This window comes from Sus scrofa, chromosome 6, assembly GCF_000003025.6.
Source record: "Sus scrofa isolate TJ Tabasco breed Duroc chromosome 6, Sscrofa11.1, whole genome shotgun sequence".
Taxonomy (NCBI): Eukaryota; Metazoa; Chordata; class Mammalia; order Artiodactyla; family Suidae; genus Sus; species Sus scrofa.
Window position 1 is genome coordinate 28,395,886 of NC_010448.4, and position 19,189 is coordinate 28,415,074.

At 43.3% G+C, this 19,189-nt stretch overlaps 1 protein-coding gene across 1 annotated transcript in view; it reads right to left on the reverse strand.

The window, feature by feature from the left end:
- RANBP10 (RAN binding protein 10) overlaps positions 1 to 19,189 on the reverse strand; it is a 76,383-nt gene that overhangs the window by 43,885 nt on the left and 13,309 nt on the right. The window contains exon 3 of the mRNA XM_003355780.5: positions 1,958 to 2,010. Within this exon, the coding sequence (XP_003355828.4) occupies positions 1,958 to 2,010 (53 nt within the window). The remainder of the gene's footprint in view (positions 1 to 1,957; positions 2,011 to 19,189) is intronic.

Below are 19,189 nucleotides of genomic sequence, written 5' to 3' on the forward strand. Positions count from 1 at the left end.
GGTGTAGGTCGCAGACGCGGCTCGGATCCCGCGTTGCTGTGGCTCTGGCATAGGCCGGTGGCTACAGCTCGGATTGGACCCCTAGCCTGGGAACCTCCATATGCCGCGGGAGCGGCCCAAGAAATAGCAAAAAAGACAAAAAAAAAAAAAAAAAAAAAAAAAAAGAAATTGCCCCCAGGGAGTTCCCTGGTGGTCTAGGTGGCTAGGACTCAGCACTTTCACTGCTGTAGTCCAGGGTCAATCTCATGGTTGCTAATCGGATTCATTTCCACTGCGCCACAATAGGAACTCCCCAGATTCAATTTCTGGTCTGAGAACTGAGATCCCATCAAGCCATTGCACGCCATGCCCCCACCCACCCCAAAAAAAAGAAAGAAAAAGAAATTATCCCAAATGTGTTCCACATGGGAGGTCACTTAAAGACCACGGTCATTAACATACAGATGGCCAGTAGACACAGGAAAAGATGCTCAACATTACTAATTATTAAAAACTGCAAATCAAAACAATGAGGTCGGAGTTCCCTGATATCTCAGCAGGTTAAAGACCTGGCATTGTCACTGCTGTGGACACAGGTTCAGTCCCTGGCCTTGGAACTTCTGCATGTCATGAGTGTGGCCAAAATAAAAATAAATAAATAAATAAATAAAAAAATAAAAACCACAATGAGGTATGACCTCACAGTGGTCAGACTGGCCATCATTAAAAAGTCTACAAATAAATCCTGGGAAAGGTGTGGAGAAAAAGGAACACACCTACAGTGCTGGGAGCAGTGTAAGTAAGTTAATGCAACCACTATGGAAAACAGTGTGGAGGTTCCTCAGAAAACTAAAAATAGAATACCATATGATCTAGAAATCCCACTCCTGGGCATACACCCAGACAAAACAATTATTCAACGGGATACACAACCCCCAATGTTCACTGCAGCACTATCCACAACAGCCAAGACTTGGAAACAACCTAAAGGTTCACTGACAGATGAATAGATTAAGAAGATGCAGGGTGTGTGTGTGTGTGTAAATACATAATGGAATGCTACTCAGCTATAAAAAGAACAAAATAATGCCATTTGCAGCAACATGGATGCAACTAAAGATTATCATACTAAGTGAAGTCAGAAAGGGACAAATACCACACAGTATCATTCATACGTGGAATATAAAATATGGCACAAATGAACCTATCTACAAAACAGACACGGACTCACAGACACAGAGAACAGACTTGTGATTGCCAAGAGGGAAAGGGGAGGGAAAGGGATAGACTGGGAGTTTGGGGGTAGGAGATGTAAACTACTACATTTAGAATGGATAGACTAATTAAACTCAATCTCCTGGGATGAACCATAATGGAAAGTAGTATTTAAAAAAAAAAAAAAGGAGTTCTCTTGCGGTGCAGTAGGTTAAGGATTCAGAGTTCTCACTGAAGTCGCTTGGGTCACTGTTGTGGCAAAGGTTCTATCCCTGGCCCGGGAACAAAAAAAAAAAAAAAAAAAAAAAAAGAATGTACATGTGCGTGCGTGTGTGTGTGGTGTGTGTGTATGGCTAAGTCACTTTGTTGCAGAGCAGAAATTAGCACAACACTGTAAATCAACTATACTCAAAAAAGACTGTGGTCATTAACATGGTAAATGTCTCAGACTGGTCAAGCAAAGGCCAATGGGAGTGAGGGCTACTGGGGTGTATCCCCACTGGGGGCAAGCTCAGGTTGCTTGGTTTTAAATGTAAACAGTTCAAATTCCATGAAGGACAATCATTTGCCCATTAATTTTTGGAATGGAAGCCCATACCATTCCAGCCCAATGGCCACCTTTCAGGATCCTCCACCCAATGGCTTGGCTTGGCGTAGGCAGCCAACAAACAAAGTCCTCTCCAGTCTGTTGGCTGCCACCATGACTCTCAACAAAGAATGGATCAAGAGAGCAGAACAAATGTCCTCTTAACCAGTGACTCACCAGGAAGTCTGTTCATGCTGACTCCTTGAGCTGAGAGTCCTATTCCCATGTACCTTTGAAAAAGCACATACACAAAAATTCTGGTTAGCAAATGATTACGCATCTCCCTTCTCAAATATTTCTTGGTAAAAAGCAGGAAAAAAGGAAAAGCAATGGATGTAGAGACTCTTTTAACACAGCAGTGGTTCTTGGAAAACATTTACATTTGATTTTCTAATGGAAATCATCTCAATGCCTTAAGCAGCTAAAGAAACAGGAGGTAGTATCTGTAATCAAGAGCTTCAGGGAGTTCACTTTGTGGCTCAGTGATTGACAAACCCAACTAGGATCCATGAAGATGAGGGTTCAATCCCTAGCCTCGCTCAGTGGGTTAAGGATCCAGCATTGCTGTGAGCTGTAGTATAGGTCGCAGACATGGCTCAGATCCCAAGTTGCTGTGGCTGTGGCTGGCAGCTGTAGCTCCAATTCGATGCCTAGCATGGGAACTTCCATAAGCTGCAGGTACAGCCCTAAAAAGAACAAAAAAAAAGAACCACTGGAGGAAGGTTTCCTCTGAAACCTTCCGTTTCGGAGGAAAATTTCTTGGAATCACTGCTTCCAGTCCCTTGGTTTCTGGCTCCAGCTAAGATGGCAGAAACTATTTGCCAAAAGTGCCTAAAGTAGTTCAATCCAAGGTAGCGCTTAGCAGAATAATGCAAGATCAAGGCCACAGGGACAAGCCATTCTTCAGCAAGGGCCAAGACATGCTGGACCCAAAGTACAGGCAGCTGGGAGACAGAATTAAGATGGTGGAGTAGAAGGACTGAAGCTCACCTTCTCTCATAAAAGCAACAAAATTATAACCAACTTTTGAACAACCTTCAACAAAATAGACTGCAAACTATCAAAAACGATATTCTACTCCAGAAGACAGAAAGGAGGCCACATCGAGATGGTAGGAGGAGCAATTAATGCAACATAAGCAATCCCATATCCACTGGGTGGGAAGCCCAGAGACTGGAAAGAAACTGTATCACAGAGGCTCACCCATGGGAGTGAGGGTTCTGAGACCCACGTCAGGTTCCCATGTCTGGGGATATGGCATTGGGAGGAGGAGTCCCCAGAGCATTTGGCATTGAGAGCCAGCAGGGCTTGTGCGCAGGAGCTCCATGGAGCTGGGGGAAACAGAGATTCCACTCTTTTTTTTCCCTGCCTTATACAGCCACATCTGTGGAACATGAAAGTTTCTGAGCTAGGGGTTGAACCAGAGCTACACCTGCCAGTCTACGCCACAGCCACAGTAACTCAGGATCTGAGCCACATCTGCAATCTACATCACAGCTCACGGGATCGCCAACCCACTAAGAAAAGCCAGGGATCGAACCGGCATCTTCACTGATAGTAGTCGGATTCATTTCCACTGTACCACAATGGGAAATCCCGGAGACTCCACTCTTGAAAGGCGCACATAGGCTTTCATGTGCACTGGGTCCCAGGGCAAAGCAGAGATTCCATAGGAATCTGGGTCAGATCTGCCTGCAGTTCTTGGAGGATCTTCCTGGGAAAACAGGGGTTACTGCAGTTTGTTGTGGGGTAAGGACATGGAGGCAAAGATCTCAGGAATAATTGTCAACATGAACTCCTCTAGAGACAGCCACTTTTGAAAAATCTGGCCCCATCCATCAGGGCTGAGAAGCCCCAGGCCAAACAACAGCTCCACCCATCAGCAAACAGGCTGCCTAAAAACCCCCTAGGTACACAGCCTCCTCTAATCACACCCAGAGACAAAGCCCCACCCACCAGAGGGATAAGAATTTGCTTCACCTACCAGTGCACAGGCACCAGTCCCTCCCATCAGGAAGCCTGCATCAAGCCCCCATACCAACTTCAGACATCAGAAGCAAGAGAGGCTATAATCCTATTGTCTGCAAAAAAGAGACACACCAAAAATCTATACAAAATAAAAAGAGATTTATGGCTCAAATAAGGGAACAGGAAAAAAACCCAGAAAAATAGCTAAGTGAGCTGGAGATTACCAGCATCCATGAAAAGGACTTTAGACTAATGACAGTAAAGATGATTCAGATCTTGGGAATATGCCATGAGCTGTGGTGTAGGTTGCAAGTGTGGCTCAGATCTGGCATTGCTGTGGCTGTGGCTTAGACCAGCAACTACAATTCCAATTGGACCCTTAGCCTGGGAACTTCCAGATGCACAGGTGTGGCCCTAAAAAAGAAAAAAGACAAGAAAAAAAAAAGATCTTGAAAATAAACTGGGGGCAAGGATTAATAAATTACAAGAAACGATGAGCAAAGAAATTCAAGATTTAAGGATTAAGCAAGCAGAGATGCAAAATACAGTAACATGAAAAACTCACTAGAAGAAACCAACAACATCATACAGGAGGCAGAAAAATGGATAAGGTGAAAGACAGACTACTGGAAATCACTGACACAGAACAGAAAAGAGAAAAAAGACTGAAAAGAAATGAAGACAGTTTAAGAGAATTCTGGAACAACATTAAACACACCAACATCTGTATTACAGGGGTGCCAGAAGGAAAAGAGAGAAAGGGCCAGAAGAGATAATAGCTGAAAACTTCCCTAACATGGAAAAGGAATCACTCACTCAAATCCAGGAAGCACAAGTACCATATAAAGTAAACCCAAGGAGGAACAAACACCCCAAGATATGTGTTAATCATCTGACCAAAATTAAAGACAAAGAGAAAATACTGAAAGCATAAAAGGGGAACCCTGCTAAGGTTACTGGCTGATTTTTCAGCAGAAACTCTGCAGGCCAGAAGGGAGTGGCATGATATACGTAAAGTGATGAAAGGAAAAAAACTCCAACCAAGATTACTCTACCCAGCAAGACTCTCACTTAGATTTGAAGGAGAAAGCAAAAAGCTTTCGAGAAAAGCAAGGGGGAGTTCCCATTATGGCTCAGCAGTAATGAACCTCACTAGTATCCGCAAGGATTTGGGTTCAATTCCTGGCCTCACTCAATGGGTTAAGGATTTGGCACTGCTGTGAGCTGTGATGCAGGTTGCAGACGTGGTTGCAACTAAGAGCCCAACAACTTAAAACAATGTTATATCTATACATACACACACTCCTATATCAAAACTTCATGGTAACTGCAAGCCAAAAATCTACAATAGATACATACACAAAAAAGAAAAAGCAATCCAAACACAACACTGAAGATAGTCATCAAACCACAAGTGAAGAGAACAAGAGAAGGGAAGAAAAAAGACCAACAAGGGAGTTCCTGTTGTGGAGCAGTGGAAAATGAAGACACAAAGATCTGTGTTCAGAAAAAGCAGGATAGGAGTTCCCATCGTGTTGCGGTGCAAACGAATCTGACTAGGAACCATGAGGCTATGGCTTTGATCCCTGGCCTCACTCAGTGGATCAGGGATCCCATGTTGCCGTGACCTGTGGTGTATGTTGCAGATGTGGTTAGGATCCCCTGTTGCTGTGGCTGTGGTATAGGCTGGCAGCTGTAGCTCCAATTCAATCCCTAGCCTGGGAACCTCCATATGCCATAGGTGCAGCCCTAAAAATCAAACAAACAAACAAACAAAAAAAGACCAACAAAAACAAATCCAAAAAAGTTAACAAAATGGGAATATGAGCATACATATCAATAACTACCTTAAATATAAGTGGACTAAATGCCCCAACCAAAAGACAGAGACTGGCTGAATGGATACAAAAACAAGACCCATATATATGCTGTCTTCAAGAGACCCACTTCAGTTCTAGGGACACATACAAATTGAAAGTGAGAGGATGGAAGAAAATATTCCATGCAAACAGAAATCAAACAAAAGCTGGAGTAGTAATACTCATATCAGACAAAACAGACCTTAAAATAAAGAACAGTATAAGAGACAAAGGATATTACATAACGATCAAAGAGGCAATCCAAGAAGATATAACAATTATAAACATATATACGCCCAACATAGGATCACCTCAACATACAAGGCAACTGCTAACAACCTTAAAAGGAGAATTGGTTTGTTTTTTTGTGGGGTTTTTTTTTTTTTGCTTTTTAGGGCCACACCCATGGCATATGGAGGTTCCCAGGCTAGGGGTCCAATCGGAGGTACAACTGCCAGCCTACGCCACAGCCACAGCAACACCAGATCCAAGCCATGCCTGTGACCTACACCACAGCCCATGGCAACGCCAGATCCTTAACCCACTGAGCAAGGCCAGGGACAGAACACACATCTTCATGGTTCCTAATCGGATTCATTTCCGCTGTGCCACGAATGGAACTCTTCAAAAGGAGAAATTGACAATAACACAATAATAGTAGAGAACACCCATTTATAGCAATGGACAAATCATCCAGAAAGTTAACAAGGAAACACAGGCCTTAAATGATTCATTAGACCAGATGGACTTAATAGATATTTTTAGAACATTCTATCCAAAAGCAGCAGAATACACACTCTTCTCAAGTGCACACAGAACATTCTCTAGGCTTGATCACATTCTGGGCCACAAATCAAGCCTTGGTAAATTTAAGAAAATTGAAATCATATCAATCATCTTCTCTGACCACAATGCTATATGATTGGAAATCAACAAGAAAAAAAACTGCAAAAAAACACAAACATGTGGAGACTAAAAAACATGCTACTAAACAACCAATGGATCACTGAAGAAATCAAAGAGGAAATTAAAAGATACCTAGAAGGAAATGACAACAAAGACACAACAAACCAAAAACCTCTGGGATGCAGCAAAAGCAGTTCTAAGAGGAAAGTTTATAACAATACAAGTCTACCTCAGGAAACAAGAAAAATCTCAAAAAAACAACCTAACATTGCACCTAAAGCAACTACTGAAAGAACAAAAACCCAAAGTTAGCACAAGGAAAGAAATAATAAAGAGAAATCAATGAAATAGAAATGAAGAAAACCATAGAAAAGATCAATCAAACTAAAAGCTGGATCTTTGAAAAGATCAGCAAAATTGATAAACCCTTAGCTAGACTCATCAAGAAAAAAAGAGAGAGGACTCAAATCAACAAAAATACAAATGAAAAAGAAGTTACAACAGACTGCTACAAGCAACTATATGCCAATAAAATGGACAACCTAGAAGAAATGGACAAATTCTTAGAAAAGTGCAATCTTCCAAGACTGAACCAAGAAGAAATAAAAAAAGATGAACAGTACAATCACAAGTACTATAATTGAAACTGTGATTAAAACACTTCCAACAAACAAAAGTCCAGGACCAGATGGCTACATAGGCGAATTCTATCAAACATTTAGAGAAGAGTTAACACGTATCCTTCTGAAACTATTCCAAAAACTGCAGAGGAAGGAATGCTCCCAAACTCATTTTATGAGATCACCATTACCCCTGATTCCAAAAGCAGACAGAGAAACCACACAAAAAAGAAAACTACAGGAGTTCCTGTTGTGACACAGCAGAAATGAATCCAACTAGTATCCATGCGGACAATGTTTGATCCCTGGTCTTGTTCAGTGGGTTGGGGATCTGGTGTTGCCATGAACTGTGGTGCAGGTTGCAGACATGGCTCAGATCTGGCATTGCTGTGGCTGAGGCCGGCAGCTACAGCTCCGATTCAACCCCTAGCCTGGGAACTTTCACATGCTTTGGGTGAGAAAGGAAGGAAAGAAAGAAGAAAGGAAAGGAATTACAGGCCAATATCACTGATGAACACAGATGCAAAAACCCTCAACAAAACACTAGCAGACCGAATCCAGCGATACGTTAAAAGGATTCTACACCATGATCAAGTGGGATTTATCCCAGAGATGCAAGGATTTTTCAATATCCACAAAGCAATCAGTGTGATACACCACATTAACAAACTGAAGAATAAAAACCATATGATCCCCTCGATAGATACAGAAGAAGCTTTTGATAAGATCCAACACCCATTTCTGATTTCAAAACAAAACAAAACAAAAACAAAAAAAAAACCTCCAGAAAGAGAGCATAGAGGGAACCTACCTCAACATAATAAAGGCCATATATGACAAACCCATAGCTAACATCATTCTCAATGGTGAAAATCTGAAAGAATTCCCATTAAGATCAGGAACAAGACAAAGATGTCCACTCTCACCACTACTATTCAACATAGTTTTGGAAGTCCTAAGCATGGCAATCAGAGAAGAAAAAGAAATAAAAGGAATCAAATTGGAAAGGAAGAAGTCAAACTATCACTGCAGATGACATGATACTATACCTAGAAAATCCTAAAGACTCTACCAGAAAACTATTAGAGCTCATCAATGAATTTGGTAAAGTTGCAGGACACCAATATAATACACAGAAATCAACTGCATTTCGGAGTTCCCATCTTGGCGCAGTGGTTAACGAATCCGTCTAGGAACCATGAGGTTGCGGGTTCGGTCCCTGCCCTTGCTCAGTGGGTTAATGATCCGGCGTTGCCGTGAGCTGTGGTGTAGGTCGCAGACGCGGCTCGGATCCTGCGTTGCTGTGGCTCTGGCGTCGGCCGGCAGCTACAGCTCCGATTCGACCCCTAGCCTGGGAACCTCCATATGCTGCGGAAGCGGTCCAAGAAATAGCAAAAAAAAAAAAAAAAAAGGAAAAAAAAAAAGAAATCAACTGCATTTCTATATACTAACAATGAAAGATCAGAAAGAGAATTTGGTAAATAATCCCATTTACTGTCACATCAAAAAGAATAAAATACCTAAAATAAACCTACTTAAAGAGACAAAAGAAAAAAAAGAGAGAGAAAAGGAGTTCCCTTTGTGGCTCAGCGGTTAATGAACCTAACTAGGATTCATGAGGATGAGGGTTTCAATCCCTGGCCTCATTCAGTGGGTTAAGGATCTGGCATTGCTGTGAGCTGTGGTGGTGGTCAAAGACTCAGCTTGGATCACACGTTGCTGCAGCTGTGGTGTAGGCCGGCAGCTGTAGCTCCAGTTCAACCCACAGCCTGGGAACTTATTTCCATATGCCATGGGTGCAGCCCTAAAAAGCAAAAAAGGAAAAAAAGAGAGAGAGACAAAAGACCTGTACTCTGAAAACTATAAGATGCTGATGAAAGAAGTCAATGATAACACAAACAGATGGAAAGATATATACACCATGCTCTTGGATTAGAAGAATCAATACTGTCAAAATGACTATATTACTAAAGGCAATTTACAGATTCAATGCAACCCCAATGGCAATCACCAATGGCATTTTTCACAGAACTAGAACAAAATATTTCCAAGTTTGTTTGGAAGCACAAAAGACCCAGAATAGCCAAAGCCATCCTAAGAAAGAAAAATGAAGCTGGAGGAATCAGGCTCCCTGACTTCAAACTATACTATAAGGCTACAGTCTCAAAACAGTATGGTACTGGCACAAAAACAGAAATAGAGATCAGTGGAACAGGTGCAGCCACTATGAAAACAGTGTGGAGACTCCTCAAAAAACTAAAAATAGAATTACCATTTGATCCAGCAATCCCACTCCGGGGCATCTATCCAGAGAAAACCATGACTCAAAAAGATACATGTACCCCAATGTTCACTGCAGCACTGTACACAATAGCCAAGACATGGAAACAACCTAAATGTCCACCAACAAAGGAGTGGATAAAGATGTGGTGTATATACACAATGGAAAATTACTCAGCAATAAAAAGGAGTGAAATAATGGCATTTGCAACAACGTGAATGGACCTAGAAATGATCATGTTAAGTGAAGTTAATGAGACACAAATTTCATATGCTATCACTTATATGCAGAATCTAAAAGAAGGATACAATGAACTTCTTAGCAGAACAGATACTGACTCATAGACTTTGAAAAACTTATGGATACAAAAGGAGACAAGTTGTGGTGGGGAGGGATGGGCTGGGGGTTTGGGATGGAAATGTTGTAAAACTGGGTTGTGATGATGGCTGTACAACTATAAATATAATAAAATTCACTGAATTAAAAACAATAACAACAACAAAGTATAGCCAGCTGGATCCATATAGGATTGTAAAGGCACCTCACACAAAGCTTTTTCTCTGGGGTCTCCAAAGTCATTACCCTCGGCCCATACAGTCACCACTGGCTTCCTCAATTATCCAAAGCTAAGGTGGTGATGTGTGAGGCCCCAGAGACTGCCCCCCCTTCCTTTCACCCAGGTATTTAAAGAACTATGGCAGCCACAGCAAGGTGGGACTCATGCTGGGCAACCCTGTCAAAGATGTTTCAGTGAGGGCAGGTCAGAAAAAGAAATGAACAGGTTTTTGTTTTGTCTAAATATTTTCAATGTACAAAGAAACAGTGAGGTATTTCCCCAAGAAGGGAGAAATAAGAGAAACAAGTCACCACCATCTCAGAGTAAAATAGTAGAAGCCCACACATGATGCCTGATATTAACCACACATGAGTATCAAGAGATAGTTGAGGAGTTCCCGTCGTGGCGCAGTGGTTAACGAATCTGACTAGGAACCATGAGGTTGCGGGTTCGGTCCCTGCCCTTGCTCAGTGGGTTAATGATCCGGCGTTGCCGTGAGCTGTGGTGTAGGTTGCAGACGCGGCTCGGATCCCGCGTTGCTGTGGCCCTGGCGTAGGCCGGTGGCTACAGCTCCGATTCAACCCCTAGCCTGGGAACCTCCATATGCCGCGGGAGCGGTCCAAGAAATAGCAACAACAACAACAAAAGACAAAAGACAAAAAAAAAAAAAGAGATAGTTGAGTCTCTCACAATAATGAAAACAACAACCAAGATGGCTAAGGTATAACTTTATAATTGTGTAACAATGTGAGTGTACTTAATGCCACTAAACTGTACCCTTAAAAATAGTTAAGGAGTTCCCTGATGGGCTAGTAGATTAAATAGCCGGTGTTGTCACTACTGTGGCACAGATTCGATCACTGGCCCAGGAACTTCCACTTTCCATGGATGTGGCCAAAAAAAATTTTTAAATAAAAATTGAGAGTTCCCTGGTGGCTCAGTAGGTTAAGGATCTGGCATTATCACTGCCATGGCATGGATTTGTTCCCTGGTCTGGGAACTTCTGCACGTCACAGGTACGGCAAAAAAAAAAAAAAAAAAAAAAGAAAAAAATTAAAATGGTAAAATTTGTTATATATATTCTACCACAATAAAAAATGTTTTTTGTTTTGGGTTTTTTTTTTTTTTAAAGCAGGACTTCCCTTTGTGGTGCAACAGGATTAGCAGCATCTCTAGAGCACTGGGACGCAGGTTTGAGCCTGGCACAATGGGTTGCTGCATTGCTGCAGTTGTGGCTTGGGTTGCGAGTGTGGCTTGGATGGATATGATCCCTAGCCAGGAACTCCATATACTGCAGGTCTGCCAAAAACAAAATAAGAACAAAATAAGTAAGTAAATACTTTACCTATTTCTTTCTTTCTTTTTTTTTTTTTTTTGTCTTTTGAGGGCTGCACCTGTTGCATATGGAGGTTTCCAGGCTAGGGGTCCAATTGGAGCTGTTGCTGCTAGCCTACGCCAGAGCCACAACACCAGATCTGAGCCATGTCTGTGACCTATACCACAGTTCACGGCAATGCCAGGTCCTTAACCCACTGAGCGAGGCCAGGGATAGAACCCGAAACCTCATGGTTCCTAGTTGGATTCGTTTCCACTGCACCATGACAGAAATTCCTAAGTAAATACTTCAAAAATACAGTTACATGGGGTTGCCTTATTTTGACCATTTCCAAGTAGCTGTACATTTACATTCCAACTGTTCCCTGCTGTAACTGGCAAGAAACCATTTCACATACACTGCCCCATCTTAGACTACTGCTTTTCTCTCCTGGCACATTCCATGCACCAAATGCATCTGTTTCCTAATACTACCAGAGTTCCCACTACATGGTGCTCCTGAACCTGTGAGCCTTCCCTCTGCAGTAATGCTCCTTTGCCCTTCTATGGCCAGCTGCACCAACGGGTTTCAGAGGCACAGGGAGGAAAGGCTCTGACCCACCCATTTTCCTGTGAAACCAGCTACCCTCATCCTGCTGGGCAGGATGTGGAAAAAGACACCAATCAACACATGGCCCTAATAACTGGCTTACAGGGGTTAGGGAAAGGGAAGGGAAGGGAAAGGAGAAAAGGGAAAGGAACAGCACTTCAAAGAATGACTTCCACAGTTCAAAGGACTCTAGACTCTCAAACTGCCTGCTACCTTTTGCCAGAAGGAGACCTTTAAAAACCATCAGAAGAAGCAGCTGTGTAAATCTGCTGGAAAGATTCCTATTAGACTAAAACCTGTACATTTCCCCAGAAAAACAGCAGCTCAAATAATCAGCTTCCTTACTTTACATGGAAGAGGCTGCCAAAAGTTGGTCTCCATTCCTTTAATGCCTCCGCGGACCAAGCAGCAAACAACCACAACTGCCCTGCAATTATCAATCAACATATGCAAGTGCAGCATTGCCAGGAGTTTTCTTAACCTGAATGGCAGGCCACTCATCTTGCTCTGTTCAGAGGGTCCTGGCCTTGCCTAACACATGTGATCCCATCCCTGACAGTAAGATGAGGGTTTGTGTTTATAGCACATACGCTTCCTGGGTGACCCTCGACCACCACTCAAGGCTAATGCAAATAACAAAATGATCAAGGGTCATCCAGGAAGAATATGCTTGGCCACCAGCAACAGGGCTCTGGTTCCACAACTCCCCATGGGAACAGGGAATTACTAGAGCACATGCATTCAAACACAAGTTGCTAAGGTCTCCCCACAGGGGAAGCCTCTTCCACTGCCAGCAGTTAGCCCTCAATACCTTCCTATAGACTGCCCCACGAGTGGGACAGTATTTACTGGTGGATGGTCTGGCGGCCTCTATACAAATACCAGGGTGAGGTCAACTTGAGACTCCGAGTAGATATGCTAAGGGCAGAGCACCCACAGGAAACCAATACCCATACTTGGATATCATGCCCTCATGAATGTCAATGACACAGGGAGCAGCCCCACAGACACCTAAGTTGCATGTTCATGTGAAGTTGGAGCTAACACAGTGTTCAAAGGGAATGACTCCTAACTCTTCAAACACTGGATGACATTAAGTCTTTTCCAAAAGTAGGATGTCCTAAAATTACAAAAAGATACACCCTTTCAGCAAATCTTCATACATCTGAAAACTCTTTATCCAACCAGTCTGAGATAAGCAAAGAGGGGGAAAAACTACAAGGACACTGTGAATATACTAAAAATTACTGAACTATACACTGTAAGTGGGTAAATTGTACAATATATTAAATTACTTCTCAAAAACAATCAACAGACTAGGTATAAGTGAACATTATATCTCGGAGGTGTAAGAGGTATATTTCAGAGTTTCCACTGTAGCTCAGTGAGTTAAGAACCCAACTGGTATCTATGAGGATGCAGGTTTGATCCCTGGCCTCACCCAGTGGGTTAAGGATCCAGCATTGCTGCAAGCTGCAGTGGAGGTCACATTTGTACCTCTGACCCCGCACTGCTATGGCTGCAGTGTAGGCCAGCAGCTGCAGCTCCAATTCAATCCCTAGCCTGGGAACTTCCATATGCTGCAGGTGTGGCCCGAAAAAAAAAAAGAGGAAACTATCTCAATATAATAAATGCCATTTTGAGAAACCCACAGCTAACATTATATCCAATGGTGAAAGACTGAAAACTTTCCCTCTAAGATCAGAAATAAGGAGTTCCCATCATGGCGCAGCGGAAACAAATCCGACTAGGAACCATAAGGTTGCAGGTTCAATCCCTGGCCTTGCTCAGTAGGTTAAGGATCCAGCGTTGCCCTGAGCTGTGGTGTGGGTCACAGACGTGGCTGGGGTCTGGTGTTGCTGTGGCTCTGGAGTAGGCTGGCAGCTACAGCTCCCATTCGACCCCTAGCCTGGGAACTTCCATATGCCACAGATGCAGCCCTATAAAGACAAAAAAAGAAAAAAGAAAAGAAAAAAAACAAATAAGACAAAGATGCCTGCTTTTGTCAGTTCTATTTAACAGGTGATTAGAAGTTCTAGCCAAAGAAATTAGACAAGAAAGAAAGGAAATAAAAGTCATCCAAATTGGAAAGGAACAAGTAAAACTATCACTGTTCGCATATGACATGATCCTACATGTAGAAAATCCTACAGATACCACAAAAAAACTCTAAGAACTCACAAATTCAGCAAAGTCACAGGATACAAAATCAACCCACAAAAAGCAATTGTATTTCTACATACTAACACTGAACAACTGAAAAAGGAAATAAAAAAAATTCCATTTACAACAGCATCAAAGAAAATAAAATACCGGAGTGCCCTCATGGCTCAGTGGGTTAATAATCTAGCACTGTGGAGTTCCCATCATGGTGCAGTGGAAACGAATCTGACTAGGAACCATGAAGTTGCGGGTTCAATCCCTGACCTCACTCAGTGGGTTAGGGATCCAGCATTGCCCTAAACTGTGGTGTAGGTCACAGACACGGCATGGATCTGATGTTGCTGTGGCTGTGGTGTAGGCTGGCAGCTGTAGCTCTGTTTAGACCCCAGCCTGGGAACCTCCATATGCCTCAGGTGGGGCCCTAAAAAGCAAAAAAAAAAAAAAAAAAAAAAAAAAAAAAAGAGTCCAGCATTGTCACTGCTGTGGCTTGAGTCACAGCTGCAGCATGAATTCAATCCCTAACTGGGGAACTTCCACATGCTGCGGGTGTGGTCAAAAAAAAAAGAGAGACGCAAATAAATGGAAAGACATCTGTATTCATAGACTGGAAGACAATATTGTCAAGATGTCAATATTACCCAAAGCAATATATAGAGTCAATGCCATCCATCTGGAATCTCCAGGGGAAAATGAATAGCCAAAACTATCATGAAAAAGAAGAAAAAAGTTGGAATTATACTTCCTTATTCCAAAACTTACCAAAAATCTCATCAAAACAGTGTTGGTATTGGCATAAAAATAGGCATAATAAAATAGGGAATCCAGAAATAAACCCTCCTATATGTAGTCAACTGATTTCAATAAAAATGCCAATTCAATTGGCAAGTGACAGTCTTTCAACAAATGGGACATTTGGATTTTCAAAAGGATATACAGCTGGTGCTGGGACAAGTGGATATCCACACGCAGAAGAATGAAGTTAGACCCTTACCATAAACCACATGCAAAATTAACTCAAAATGGAACAAAGACCTAAATGTAAAACCTAGAACTATAAAACTCTCTGAAGAAAACAGGAGAAAAGCTTTATGATAGTCAAATTGGCAATGATTTCTTGGATGTGATATCCAAAGCACAGATAAACTAGACTACATCTAACTTTTCTACATCAAAGGACTCTGGCAACACAGTGAAAAAAACTCAAGAAATGGCAAAAAAAAAAAAAATCTGCAAATCATATATCTAATGAGGGTTTAATATCCAGGACATACAAAGGACTCTTACAACTTAAGAACAAAAAAACAAGCAACGTAATTAAAAATGGGCAAAGGACTTTAAATGAGATAGAAATAGCCAAAAAGCACATGAAAAGATGTTCAACATCACTTAGGAAATGTACATCAGAACCACACTGAGATACTACTTCACACTCTTTAGTATGGCTATTAACAAAAACAACAACAACTACAACAATCAGAAAATAACAAGTTTTAGGGAGAATGTAGACAATTTTTTTCTTTTTCTAAGGCCACACCTGTGGCATATGGAAGTTCCCAGGCCAGAGATCAAATGAGAGCTGCTGCTGCGGCCTACACCACAGCCACAGCAATGCTAGATCCAAGCCCCATCTGCAACCTACGTCACAGCCTGAGTCAACACTGGATCCTCAACCCACTGAGTGAGGCCAGGGATTGAACCTGCATCCTCATGGATACTAGGCACATGCATCCTCATGTGACAATGGACTTCAGCACTGTGAAATTAAACTACTTAAACCACAGAACTAGTAATATAACAGAAACAGGGGAAATTCACTTTTCCATCCACTCACAAAGAATCTTACAAGCAAGCCTAAGGTTCCCTCTCAGTTACCAACAAATGATATATGTAGTGCTTTGCCAGGTCCTGGACTGATGCAGTCCCAGCTCTCTGACAGCTACCAAGAATGAGGCAAAAGAGTAAGGAAAAGGTACAATGAAAAACCCTAAACACAAGTAAGTTCACCTTTGCGTTTAAAGAGCAGGAAGAATGATGTTAGAAGCCTCTCCTCTGTTGATTTCTGGTGGCACTTGAAAATGAATAGGTTAAAAAAAAAAGAAAGAGAATGGATGGGTTGTTTAAAGTTGCTTGATCCTTGCTAACACTGAGTAATTCAGTAAAACCAAGTGTGATAAATTTCTCTTCAAGGCCTTTGTAGTCACCCATGCGCAAAGATCTTCTGTGTCTAGTACAGCCCTGGGAACACAAGGGCGGATTCTCTGCCCTGAGACACTTTCTAATGCCAAGTCAGGGGAGGGCCAGAGAATCAGGGTGCACTGACTTGGGGGTTCCCAGAGGAAGTGAAGGCTGAGCCAAGACCTAGTAAAGGAAATGAGAGGAAAAAAAAAAAAAAGAGTATGTTCCACGCAGAAGCAACAGAATGTGTTGAGGCGTAAAGGCAAGAAAACAGCCCCACGGTCAAGGAACTGAGAGAAGTTCACTGTGGCTGGGTCACAGCTAAGGGAGACGTAAAAAGAGCCAAAGCTGGAGCAAGAAACAAGCTATTCACATACAGCCTGCATGCTAGCGTAAGGAGTTTGAAATTCATGGGAAGTCAATGGGAAGCTGCGGAAAGGGTTTAGAAAGGGCGCAGCTGATCAAACATCTGATACTGGGGAAATGAACTGAAGTGGCAAAACTAGAGGCTACCAAAATCACCCCAATGGAAGATGACAAGGCTGGACAAGGACAGAGCAATGGGTATGGCAGGAGGTGGAGAAAGCCAAGTGCTCTTTAGAACACAGTGAACTTACAGGGTGGGGATGAGCTGCCCAGGACACATTGCAGCACAGTTACCGAAGAAAGGGCAATTCTCTGAGATGCATTTGAAAATTTTGGAGCCTAGGAGTTCCCGTCATGGCGCAGTGGTTAACGAATCCGACTAGGAACCATGAGGTTGCGGGTTCGACCCCTGCCCTTGCTCAGTGGGTTAAGGATCCTGCGTTGCTGTGGCTCTGGTGTAGGCCGGTGACTATAGCTCCGATTGGACCCCTAGCCTGGGAACCTCCATATGCCGCAGGAGCGGCCCTAGAAAAGGCAAAAAGACCAAAAAAAAAAAAAAAAAAAAAAAAAAGAAAATGAAAATTTTGGAGCCTAAGGACGAGTCAGTAGCAGCCTTTCTCCAGCCCTGCTCCAGCCCTGGCATTGACCCTGTGCACAAACAGCTGAGAAGGAAACATACCGGTATCAGAGGAAATACATCAGGCAAACCCAGATTCAAATCATCTCTGCCACTGAGTTCACCGGGTGCCCAAGGGCACAGCACATGGCCTGTCAGAGACTGCTTCCTCAGCCATCACCCCTCATATCATAGAGAACCTCAGGGCAGCCACAGAATAGGATCAGAGCACTTAGGCCCAGCGACCACCTCACTGTCCTCTAGTTCATGCATTGGAGGCTCTTTTGGCATTGGAATCTGGGAAAGGAAAGTAGGCCATCCTTGAAGACTTGGATCTTAGGACATCCAAAAACAAATGCCTGCTTACTTGGGATTGCCAAAGAGAAAAGAGGTGAACTTTTGCTTCCGTCTTGGTAACAGGGTCAGGCAATGCTAGGAACACTAACAGACACAGGCTGTCATGGTCGCCTGGCAGAGAGGTGATAAGGGCTCTCACTCTCCAAGCAGGTAACTAGAATAGACAGAGCTTAGCTTCCCTACACTCCGTGTCTCCACCAGGGCTTTCTTTTGAAGCAGGAGGATAAACCTGAGAAGCTTGAGGGAGAATTTACCCCATAAAATGACTGAAAGTAAAGTAAGCCCATCTGATTTACTCATTTCTTCTATATGTCAGTAAAATGCAGAACACCACTTGTCAGAGAGCTGAGACAGCCAGTAGCCATAGAGGGGCACCAGACAGGCTCTCCTGGCAGAGAGACCATGAGTTGGCCTATACCTTCTCAGTGTCTATACTACACCACCAAAACCACAATGCAAGCTAGAGCTGAAAGAGTGACTCTGCCTCTCTATTGGGCTCCATAGAGAAGAGGGCAGCAGGTGGAGCTGCCTGGGCGAGGCTAGGTCAGGATCTACCAGAGAGCAGGACAGAGGAGCAGCTGTGGCCCTCAGCTGACCAAATAGCCAGGTCCCCCTGGGTTTCTCACCATCCATCGCAAGCAGCAGGGGCAAACTGGGGCCCTGGAAAATGGCCAGCCTTGAGAATGGACTGGTGGTTTCTGGGGCCCATGTTGCCTTCCACCCCCCTCTGCTGACTCTCCCACAAAAGCAACAGTCCGCTAAAACCACTGCAGTCACGCGGAGAGATGCAAGCACACTCCAGTCAGCCTGGATTCTTCCTTTTTCTCTTTAGTTTTCCAGGTTTTCTACAATTAACATAAATTACTTTCATAGTCATAGAAAAATCATTTTCAAGAGCCTGCTGATGGCTGCATATTGAGGAGGTTGCTGGCTCTCACACATCCATTCTCCCTTGATTGTTCCAAGGCAACATTTCAGTGCCAGGGACACCTGGCTTTCATGGCCATCTCCTCAGTACACTCATTTCCCTCAGCCCTGACAGAAGGGCAGAAGCTGCAGCAGAAAAGCACAATGTCAGAAACAGCAGGAAAATCAGAAGGGCATACCTTCAGAAACAGAAGGAAATGATCAAAGTCCATGCTCAGTGGAAAAGCTGGAGCTCTGGCTCACATGGCACCTAGTATATCCCAAGCATAAGCCAGAGCACACCTTCAGGAGACCCTGCCAAACAGACACAGCCTCGGCATAGCTTTAACTGACTGGAGATTTTTCTGTGATCCATGCAGGCCTAGGGGTAGACGGGGACAGGAGGAGGCCTCTGGACTCACACCTTCTGGAGATGTACAACAAGGCCTGGAGGAAGGCGACCACCCGCTTGCTGTCACCCCTCACCCAGTGCTGGGAGACAGCGTGGAGTGCCCAGCACAGGGAACCTCTCTGACAACGAGTCTGACATTCCCTTCCTGCCTCCTGAAGAGTTTTAAAATAACAAGAACACTTGGCAGCAGGGCTCCGGAGACAACACCTCAGACTCTGAAGCCTGATCTCAGACAGTCCGGCCCAATACAGGACTGTGGGTCTTGGATTTCACCCTACATCTCAGGTTCCCTATCAGAAG